Genomic DNA, 10471 nt, shown 5'->3' with positions numbered 1-10471 from the left:
AAAGGGGGTGATGAATAAGTGTAATAAAAAAAAAAATTTGTGGTTATTTCGCTTGGGGGGGCGAGGCGGCAAGCGCGGAGAGGGCGCACAAGCGGTGTGGGAGAGGCTGGCGCGGGGCGGGGGGAAAGTGTGGAGGCAGGGCGCAGGAGAGAGAGTCGCGCACTCGTCGCATTGCCATGCCGCCCCAGGCTCGCCGCCTGCACCGGGCGGAGTGGACGTGTCGCGGACGTGTCAAGGACGTGTCGCAGACGTGTCGCGGACGTGTCGCGGACGTGTCGCAGACGTGTCGCGGACGTGTCGCAGACGTGTCGCGGACGTGTCGCGGACGTGTCGAGGACGTGTCGCGGACGTGTGTCGAGGACGTGTCGCGGACGTGTCGCGGACGTAGCCCGTGTCTGACTACATCTCAGATCCTGCAGTCGTCTTCAGAACGAGGGCTGACGAATTTTCTTTTTCATGCGTTTCGTACTCAAAATTGGGGTCGAGCAGGTACTGCTTTAGGGCTTATTGTTGTGAGAGAGCTGCGTGACTTCTTTTTTGGTGTACCTAGTGCCAGTGCGCGCCAGTCCCATCCCTGGTCTGCCGGGAATTTCTTTTCACGCCAGTCTGCGCCCTTGTCGTGCCAGTGTGCTGTGAGAGAGGCTTGTATCTTAAGAATAGTTAGAGGCTGCGCAGGCCTCCCCCGGTATTTTATTGGTCGATACGAGTAGAGCCGCATTATATGAAAACCCCAGAACGGGTCGGACACCGTCCCACCGTCGCCTCGCTACAGACGTCACGCCCCCGCGCGCGGGGTGGCGCGAGAGCGGAGAGGAGGCAGGAGCTGCTGCCGGGGCGCGTCCCGCGCGTGTGTCTGGGCGGCGAGGGGACCAGGGGTGCCCCCCCCCCCCCCCCCCCGCGCGCGCTGAGCGCTGTCAGCGGTGGGCCACCTCTCGGCTCCCGCCGCTGAACCAAGCACCCAACTGCATGCGTGGGGGCGCCCGCGGGGCATTCCGAATACAGAAAAAGCGAAAGTGTGCCCAGGCTGTGGGCACCCCGGCCCGGAACGTGCGGAAAAGCTCCCCCAAGGCCCAGCCCCCCTCAACCGCGAAGGGGAAGGCGGTGGCCGCCGCCGCCAAGCCCCAGGCCGTGGCAATCCTGGTGCCGACCGCGGGATTTACAGGGGAGGCGGCGGCCACGAGGGAGCGGCGGCGAGAGGGGGGCAGCGGCGAGGCGCGCCGGCGAGCGAGGCGCCCGCGCCATCAGAGGGACGCCGCCGCGAGATGGAGGGCGGCGGTGACGGAGGCGAGGGTCGAGGCGGCGGCGGCGGCGGCGGCGGCGAGAACGGCGGCACCGAGTTTGTCTCGGTGAGCGGACCGGCGGCGGGAGGAGGAGCAGCGGCGGCGCTCTCGCTGTTGAGCGTGCTGTTTTGAGCCTGGGATCCCATGTCACTGCGACCGGCGTGCCCGGGAACGGAGATCGCGCGCGCGCCGCATTCACGACGCGCGCGCGATCTTCGCGGAGTCGGGTCCCCAGAGGGCAGCGGTCTTTTTGGCCGACGTCCAGCGGCGCGCAAGGAAGCAGGCGCAGCGCCGGCGGTGTCGCGCTGCATGGGCCAGCAGGGTGCAGTGGCGAGGGGCGGCGGGCTCGGACGTCCACCGAGTCGCTCCGCGCGCCAGGCGGAGCGCGCGCGCGGGCCAGGAAGCTCTCAGCAGGCTGAAGAGGACATCTGCGCTTATTGCGGGCGGAGGCGGGACTCCACTTTGTATTCGGCACACGCCTCCCTACCGGTATAAATACCGGGGGAGGTATTCTTTTCACGTGTAAATCGCCGCGAATGGTTTCTGTGTCCTCTTCTGCAAACGCAGGAAGATATTGTCATGCCGGAGGCCGCGCATCTGGCGCCGGTCGACATCGTGCTCCTGGTGCTGTACTTTGTCGCCGTCGCTCTCGTGGGCCTCTGGACATATGCCAAAGGTAAGCGATCAACCAACACGGATGCTACAGACGAGTTCTTCCTCGCCGGCCGTTCAATGGGCTGGCTGCCTATCGGGCTGTCGCTCTTTGTATCCAACATCGGGTCCGAGCACCTTGTCGGCCTTGCTGGCACAGCTGCCACCTCGGGCCTCGCCGTCGGCCTCTACGAATGGAGCGCTGGGATCCACCTGCTCGTGCTCGGCTGGCTCTTCGCGCCAATTTACCTGCGCGCGCGGCTCGCCACCCTGCCAGAGTATCTCGAGCGACGCTTCTCTCGCCGGCTGCGATCGCTCTTCTCGTGCGTCACGCTCTTCATCTACGTATTCACCAAGCTCAGCGTCTCTGTCTTTTCGGGTGCCACCGTCTTGCAGTCCGTCTTTGGCTGGCCCCGCTTCGCCGCCGCGGCCGGCCTCGTTCTGCTCACTGCAGTGTACACCGCGCTCGGAGGCCTCGCCGCCGTGATTGTCACCGACATGGCACAGTCGGCGGTGCTGCTGGTCGGGGCGCTCTGCATGACGGTGGTGGGGTTGGAGCGGGTGGGCGGGTACGAGGCGCTGCGCACGTCTCCGCCTGCCAACATGACGCAGCAGCAATGGGAGGGCTACTTCCACATGTACCGCCCTCCGTCCGACGAGGACTTGCCCACGCTCGGGCTGCTGCTCGGCCAGAGCGTGGGCGGGCTGTGGTACTGGTGCCTCGACCAGTCCATCGTGCAGCGTGTCCTCTCTGCGCGCTCGCTCGGCCACGCGCGGGGCGCCACCCTCCTCGCTGCGCTGCTCAAGGCACTCCCCCCTCGCGAGTTAGTTTTCGCAAGAAGCAGCACGAAATCAATCCCCCCCCCCCCCCCCCGCGCGCTGAGCGCTGTCAGCGGTGGGCCACCTCTCGGCTCACGCCGCTGACCCAAGCACCCAACTGCATGCGTGGCGGCGCCGGCGGCGCAGTCAGAGTACAGAGAAGGCGAGAGTGTGCACAGGCTGTGCGCACCGCGGCCGGGACGGTGCGGAGAGGCTCGCCAAGGGCCCAAGCACCGCTCAGCGGCGAGGGGGAGGGCGGTGGCGGCGGCGGCGAGGCGCGAGGCGGTGGCTGCGGTGGTGCGGACGGCGGGATTGACTGGGGAGGCGGCGGCCACGAGGGAGCGGCGGCGAGAGGGGGGCAGCGGCGAGGCGCGCCGGCGAGCGAGGCGCCCGCGCCATCAGAGGGACGCCGCCGCGAGATGGAGGGCGGCGGTGACGGAGGCGAGGGTCGAGGCGGCGGCGGCGGCGGCGGCGGCGAGAACGGCGGCACCGAGTTTGTCTCGGTGAGCGGACCGGCGGCGGGAGGAGGAGCAGCGGCGGCGCTCTCGCTGTTGAGCGTGCTGTTTTGAGCCTGGGATCCCATGTCACTGCGACCGGCGTGCCCGGGAACGGAGATCGCGCGCGCGCCGCATTCACGACGCGCGCGCGATCTTCGCGGAGTCGGGTCCCCAGAGGGCAGCGGTCTTTTTGGCCGACGTCCAGCGGCGCGCAAGGAAGCAGGCGCAGCGCCGGCGGTGTCGCGCTGCATGGGCCAGCAGGGTGCAGTGGCGAGGGGCGGCGGGCTCGGACGTCCACCGAGTCGCTCCGCGCGCCAGGCGGAGCGCGCGCGCGGGCCAGGAAGCTCTCAGCAGGCTGAAGAGGACATCTGCGCTTATTGCGGGCGGAGGCGGGACTCCACTTTGTATTCGGCACACGCCTCCCTACCGGTATAAATACCGGGGGAGGTATTCTTTTCACGTGTAAATCGCCGCGAATGGTTTCTGTGTCCTCTTCTGCAAACGCAGGAAGATATTGTCATGCCGGAGGCCGCGCATCTGGCGCCGGTCGACATCGTGCTCCTGGTGCTGTACTTTGTCGCCGTCGCTCTCGTGGGCCTCTGGACATATGCCAAAGGTAAGCGATCAACCAACACGGATGCTACAGACGAGTTCTTCCTCGCCGGCCGTTCAATGGGCTGGCTGCCTATCGGGCTGTCGCTCTTTGTATCCAACATCGGGTCCGAGCACCTTGTCGGCCTTGCTGGCACAGCTGCCACCTCGGGCCTCGCCGTCGGCCTCTACGAATGGAGCGCTGGGATCCACCTGCTCGTGCTCGGCTGGCTCTTCGCGCCAATTTACCTGCGCGCGCGGCTCGCCACCCTGCCAGAGTATCTCGAGCGACGCTTCTCTCGCCGGCTGCGATCGCTCTTCTCGTGCGTCACGCTCTTCATCTACGTATTCACCAAGCTCAGCGTCTCTGTCTTTTCGGGTGCCACCGTCTTGCAGTCCGTCTTTGGCTGGCCCCGCTTCGCCGCCGCGGCCGGCCTCGTTCTGCTCACTGCAGTGTACACCGCGCTCGGAGGCCTCGCCGCCGTGATTGTCACCGACATGGCACAGTCGGCGGTGCTGCTGGTCGGGGCGCTCTGCATGACGGTGGTGGGGTTGGAGCGGGTGGGCGGGTACGAGGCGCTGCGCACGTCTCCGCCTGCCAACATGACGCAGCAGCAATGGGAGGGCTACTTCCACATGTACCGCCCTCCGTCCGACGAGGACTTGCCCACGCTCGGGCTGCTGCTCGGCCAGAGCGTGGGCGGGCTGTGGTACTGGTGCCTCGACCAGTCCATCGTGCAGCGTGTCCTCTCTGCGCGCTCGCTCGGCCACGCGCGGGGCGCCAGCCTCCTCGCTGCGCTGCTCAAGGCACTCCCCCCTCGCGAGTTAGTTTTCGCAAGAAGCAGCACGAAATCAATCCCCCCCCCCCCCCCCCAGTTAGCTCAAACAGTGCGTGTCGCGATAGGTGGCGCCCGTCTTCCTGATGGTCCTGCCCGGCGTGGTGGCACGCTCCCTCTTTTCCGACGAGCTCGCCGCGGCCGGCACGAACGAGGCGCTCCCGATCCTGATGAAGCGGCTGCTGCCGCCCGGACTCCTCGGGCTGATGCTCGCCGCCACCGTCGCGGCTTGCATGTCCTCCCTCGACTCCGTCTTCACCGCCGCCGCCTCCCTCTTCTGCCTCGACCTCTACCGCGCCCACTTGCACCCGTCCGCGAGCGAGGCCGAGCTGGTGCACGTCGGCCGTGCGTTCTGCGTCCTCCTCGCCGCGGTAACCCTCGCGTGGCTCCCGGTCATCACCCTCCTCTCAGACCAGGTCTTCTCACACACGCACGCACACACGCACGCACGCACGCACGCACGCACGCACACACGCACGCACGCACGCACGCCAGGCCGTGCAGGGGCTCCTGTCGTTTAGACGTGGAGTCGCGAGGGTTGGCCCCTCTTGCCCCACCACCTTGGGTGTGTGGAGAGGCCTACCTTCCCTTCCCTTACCCAGGTCTTCATCTACATCCAGTCCGTCTCGATGTACCTCGCGCCTCCAATCGTCACCGTCTACTTTGGCGGCGTCCTCTGGCGCAGGGCGACCGCCGAGGCCGCCACCGCCACCTTCTGCCTCGGCTACGCGCTCGGCGTCGGCAGGCTGGTCGGGGAGATCCTCTGCAAGCTCTCGCCGCCCCGCCCCGCCTCGCTGCCCGCGCTCCTCTTCCTCTCCAACTACCTCTACGCCGGCTTCGTCATCTTCCTGCTCTGCGTCACCACGCTCGTGCTCGCCTCGCTCGCCTCGCCCTGCCCGCCGGCCTCGCAGCTCGACGGCCTCACGGCGGCGTACTCTGGCAAGTGCCTCCCCCGCGTCGCCACGCCGCGCCTCAAGGACTTGCCCACCACGCGGGAGGCCGAGCTGCCCCTGCCCGCCGCGCCTCCAAACGACGAGGGGTGCGCTGGCAGCGCTGCTCCCGCCGCCGCGCCGGCGGCTCCGGAGGGCATGCAGATGGACGACGACGCCATACGCCTCGGCACGACGCGCTCGCGGGCCGGTGGATGGCGGGGCGGCGGGGCCTGCCGGGCTTGCTGCTACACCGCGCGCGCCGCCTACTCGCGGCTGGACTCGTGGGTGGGCGAGCACTCACACGCGGTCGGCGCGGCGCTCTCCGCCGGCATCGTCGCCATGTATTGCGTCCTCATCGGCGTTTGGTTGTGACGCTACAGATCATCACAGGAGGTGTGGGGCCAGCTTGCTCCGTCAGTTGCCAGTAGTACAGATAGTGCTTTCGCCGTGTCGATGTCCACCGTGCACCGACTCGCCAGATATTAGGAGATATGCGTTATCAATATGCGTTATGCGGACGTCTCGAGATATTAGAGTAGCCCTAGCCGCCTGAGTAGGTCGCTCCACCTTCTTTGGAGAGAGGCCTTCGTGAAATTCTTTTGCGGAGCACTGAGCCACTGAGAGTCGCAAACGATGGTCGATGCCGTCGCTGGTGCGTGGTGCGCGTGCGCCAGGCCGCCGCAGCTGCGAGCGCCCAGCTGAGGGAGAGGCGAAAGGAAGGCTCGACCTCCTGGGTCAACATCTTTTACACATCGGAGAGAGTGTGACCTTACTGAACTGCCCCTAACTAGCTATGCACAACGTACCGCGGAGCATCTCGGAGCTCACCGCGGCGCGGGGAGGGAGCAACTTCATGATGCAAGCGACACACCACTACATAGCGCCGCTTGCGCTAGGAAGAGTAAACCCCTCTCTTGCGCTCGCGCTGCTTCGCCTCCTCGATCGCCTTCTTGCGCGTCCCCGCGGGGAGGGCGGCGGCCCGAGCTGCCGGTGTGTGTTCGCGAAGGGATTTGGGGGTCGTCCAGCCGAAGAACCCACGCTTGCAGCCGAGAGCGCACAGCGCTGTGTCCGCTTCCAGGGAACCTGGCTCCCAGCGTACCTGGCCAAGACCCTCGTGGGTGTGGAACACTTCCTGAAGCCGATACAGCGCCACCAGCGCGTCGATGCCGCCCGCCCTCGCAATCGCCACCTGGCTGTCGGCGCTGTCCCGAGCGAGGGTCCCCAGCACGTACGCGGCGTCCTTTGCGAGCCAAGCTCCACCAGCGTCTCGTCCAAGCCCTACAGCGCTCGTCGTGCCTTTGCGAACCAGCGCCACCAGCGCGTCGATGCCGCCCGCCTTCACAATCGCCGCCTTGTTGTCGGCGTTGGACGCGAGGTCGCTCAGCATCCCCACGGCCAGCTTCGCCATGCCTCCGCGAGCCATCGCCACCAGCGCGTCGATGCCGAACGCCTTTGGAATCGCCGCCTTGTTATCGACGTTGTTGTAAGCGAGGCGCTTTAGCGCCTCCGCGGCCTTCTCCGTCGGTCCCTCCTTGCCGCCGCGCACAATCGCCACGAGCGTCGCGATCCCGCCCGCCTTCGCAATCGCCGCCTGGTTGGCGGTGTTGACAGTTCCGGAGGGGGTGACAGTGAGGCTCTCCAGCACCGCCGCGGCCCACATCTTCTGCTGGTCCGAGCCGTCGCGAGCCATCGCCACCAGCGGCGGGATGCCGCCCGCCTCCGCGAACGCCACCTGGTTGCTGTATTCGCGATTGAGGTTGCACAGCGCCGATGCGGCCTCCTCCGTCAGCCCAATCGGTCCGCGCAGCTGTTCCACCAATTGCCGCACCTCGGACGGGATGAAAGAGTGCGGTGCATTGGCGTCGACTGGCACCTTGGTGGGCGGCTCAGCGAGGGCTTTGGTCTTTGCGGCGGCGAACTCCTCCTCCGTGAGCGCACCGGCCTCCTTCAGCGCCACCAATTCCTTGAGGTGCGGAATCATCGCCACCAATTCCTTGAGGTGCGGAATCATCGCCACCAATTCCTTGTCGATGATTCCGCCGCTAGGAGCCGGCGCTATCACTTTCGCGTGGACGACTGCACCGTTCTCCATCGTGGTCGGTGGGGTGACGCGGAGAGGACGCGCGGGGAGGGGACGTACGTAAGTACCTTGGTCGGCGGCTTAGAGATCGGCCATCACGGCGCGATTCCAGAGCGACAGCCCCGAGTTGCCCACGCAGCACGCCAGCGATCCGCACCAGAAGCGTCCGGCGCCCCAGCGCGGATGCCACGGCGCACCGACGATGACGTAGCGCCCGACCCACCACTCGATTGGGACCGTCGGCGCTGGGCAGAGGATGCTGTCGACCTCGAAGAGCAGCACGTGCGGCGCGATCGAGACGAACGTCCAGAACTCACGGCTGATGAGCAGGGCGTTGTACCACCTCTTACCACTCCTGGCGAAGAAGGATTCGGTCCGATTGTACAGCGCGTCTGGCAGCGGACGGAGCTGAATGCCACCGGATCGGAGCTGGTGGTGCAGCGCGGGAGACGAGAGGACGAAGTCACGATTCGTGCGGCCATGGATGAGAGCGATCTTCCACGCCCGCGGTAGGTGCTTCCGAAAATTGAGGAGGACCGCCGGCAGACGGAGCAGCCTGCGCACCTCGATCATGACCGCCTCGACGTGCAGGCTCCCGCTATGAGGCACGTGCGTGCCACTCGCTCGAACGCTTGCAATTGTCGCATTGGGCGTGCACACGTCGCCACCCGCCTTCGAGGTCCACCCCTTCTTCGGATGGCCCCCGCTCATGACGCGGCTGGTCCCGTCCGCTATAGGCGCTGCCTCCTGCGCCGAGGCTAGAACAGCTCCTCCTGCAGCTCACCCGGCGTCCATCCAACAAGGCCGCAGCGAGTTCCGGTCGAACTCTCTTGCCAAGTGTCACGCGCGCTTATTTTCTGAGCTTAGCCTTCGATGTTATGAAACAACGCAAGGCGGACATGGCATATCGCTCTCGGGCCCACAGACATCCCGCACACTCGCCGCACACCCGCCGCCCCCGCGCGCGCCCCGCCCCGGCCGGGAGAAAGGGGAGTGACAGTTTGGGACGGCAACAGAACGAGTATGTTGAGTCCTGGCTCAACAACGCAGATAAAGGACTTGGGTGGTCCGGCCCACAAGTCCGGCTCATGCGCCCCGACTGACCGATCTACCGCACTGATCACTTCCGCCTTATTTTCTTGATCTCTGTGTTAGTGCACTGCGCGCCAGTCCCGTGCCCAGTGTTGTGCGAGGGAGCTTTGTTGTAAAATTCTTGATCTCTTCGTGGCCACGGCCACGATTACTCATTCACCACCCCTTATAGGTTTGTTTTGTTGACCAACAACGGCACGCACAGTAAACAGTATACTAGTAGCATTTAAGCGCGCACCCCCTGCGCGCGCTCTCTCTCTCTCTCTCTCTCTCTCTCTCTCTCTCTCTCTCTCTCTCTCTCTCTCTCTCTCTCTCTCTCTCTCTCTCTCTCTCTCTCTCTCTCTCTCTCTCTCTCTCTCTCTCTCTCTCTCTCTCTCTCTCTCTCTCTCTCTCCCTCTCCCTCTCCCTCTCCCTCTCCCTCTCCCTCTCCCTCTCCCTCTCCCTCTCCCTCTCCCTCTCCCTCTCCCTCTCCCTCTCCCTCTCCCTCTCCCCGATGCGGCCGCTGCGGCGCTCGTCTATAGACCTCGCGAGCGTCGCCCGAGTACAAACACGCCTACTCCCCCCCGCTCTCCTCGTCCTCGCTCTCGGCGTCACTCTCCATATTGTCCTCTCGCAGCTCCTCCTCCTCCTCCTCCACCTCCTCGCCCACCGCCCCTACCATGACGGCCGGCACATCCATGGCGCTCGCGTACAGCTGCGTGGCCAGATGAGGGTAGCATCCGGATCGCAAGCTGACGCCGATGCGCTCGATCGCAGCTAGCGTGGTGCGGGGGTTCAGACCGCGCGAGTACTGGACGAGGTCGCGCAAAGACGCTGGCTTTGTACCGACGGCGGCGAAGGCGGCGATCGCCTCGAGGGGGCGATCGCCGCCGCTGTGCACCTGGACGAGCCGCGCCCAGTGCGCGATGCGGCGCGTGCACAGCAGCTGGCTCGCCTGAGCAAAGCTCAGCCGAAGGTACGTCATGTCCCGGACGGACCGCACAAAATCGTCGTCCGCAACAGCGCCCGCGAACTGCATGCTCACGAGTCCGCGGACCCAATCAAGGTAGTTGCACTCGTGAGAGCCCGGCGTCGTAACCGCCCCGCTCTCTAGACGCGCCAGAAGCACCGCGTGCACCAGAAAGTGCGCCTCGTACACCAGCTCCGCGTCCCAGCAGCGCACCTAATGACTCGAGGTAAAACGTTACAAGCTTGCATCGCGGGAAACAACCCGATCTTTGCACACACCGGCTCGCCCTCCGGCTCGACCTCCACCTCGGCCTCCACCTCGGCCTCCACCTATTGACAGCGCACGGGCGGGGCATCGGGGTGCGACTCCTGGCAGCGCCGTAAGCGCCGACTGCGCGCGCCTCGATGCGGCGCAGCTCCTGCAGCTCGCGCTCCAGCAGCTTTCCGGCGGGGGAGTCATCGACCAGCAGCTCGGCGAGCACCAGCTCCTCGTCAGCCAGCTCGCCGCTCGAGACTGTGGCAATGCCGTGGAAGTAGAGGAGCTCGTCGACGGTGTTGCGGCGGTCCTGCCACACATCGAGCGGGACGCTGTGCGACGACGCCACGATGCTCGCCTCCTCCCCCACGGCCGCCGGCGGGGCCCTCGGCGCTGGGCCCGCCTCCGCCACCCTCGCCTCGCTCTCCGCCTTGCGCTCCGCCGCCTGCTCGGCCCGCTCCGCCTCCTTGACGGCGGCCTGCAGCGACG

The 10471-nt window shown here is 66.3% G+C and overlaps 3 protein-coding genes across 3 annotated transcripts; 2 read left to right on the top strand and 1 right to left on the bottom strand.

Annotated features, from left to right (window-relative positions):
* Positions 1-1859: 1859 nt before the first annotated feature.
* EMIHUDRAFT_107728 (hypothetical protein) lies at positions 1860-2855 on the top strand (the record flags this gene model as incomplete). The annotated part of the gene is made up of 1 exon (XM_005756711.1): positions 1860-2855. One exon carries the CDS (start codon positions 1860-1862, stop codon positions 2853-2855), a length of 996 nt encoding a protein of 331 aa, XP_005756768.1.
* A 911-nt stretch (positions 2856-3766) lies between these two features.
* Positions 3767-5978, top strand: EMIHUDRAFT_107727 (hypothetical protein; the record flags this gene model as incomplete). The annotated part of the gene is made up of 3 exons (XM_005756710.1): positions 3767-4726; positions 4830-5090; positions 5277-5978. 3 exons carry the CDS (start codon positions 3767-3769, stop codon positions 5976-5978), a joined length of 1923 nt encoding a protein of 640 aa, XP_005756767.1.
* A 1789-nt stretch (positions 5979-7767) lies between these two features.
* Positions 7768-8397, bottom strand: EMIHUDRAFT_221111 (hypothetical protein; the record flags this gene model as incomplete). Its single annotated transcript, XM_005756709.1, has 1 exon — positions 7768-8397. One exon carries the CDS (start codon positions 8395-8397, stop codon positions 7768-7770), a length of 630 nt encoding a protein of 209 aa, XP_005756766.1.
* Between the last annotated feature and the right edge of the window lie 2074 nt (positions 8398-10471).

The sequence above is a fragment of the Emiliania huxleyi genome (assembly GCF_000372725.1).
Source record: "Emiliania huxleyi CCMP1516 unplaced genomic scaffold EMIHUscaffold_95, whole genome shotgun sequence".
Taxonomy (NCBI): domain Eukaryota; phylum Haptophyta; order Isochrysidales; family Noelaerhabdaceae; genus Emiliania; species Emiliania huxleyi.
Note: the sequence above shows the minus strand (reverse complement) of the source record. Positions and strands in the feature narration are given on the sequence as shown.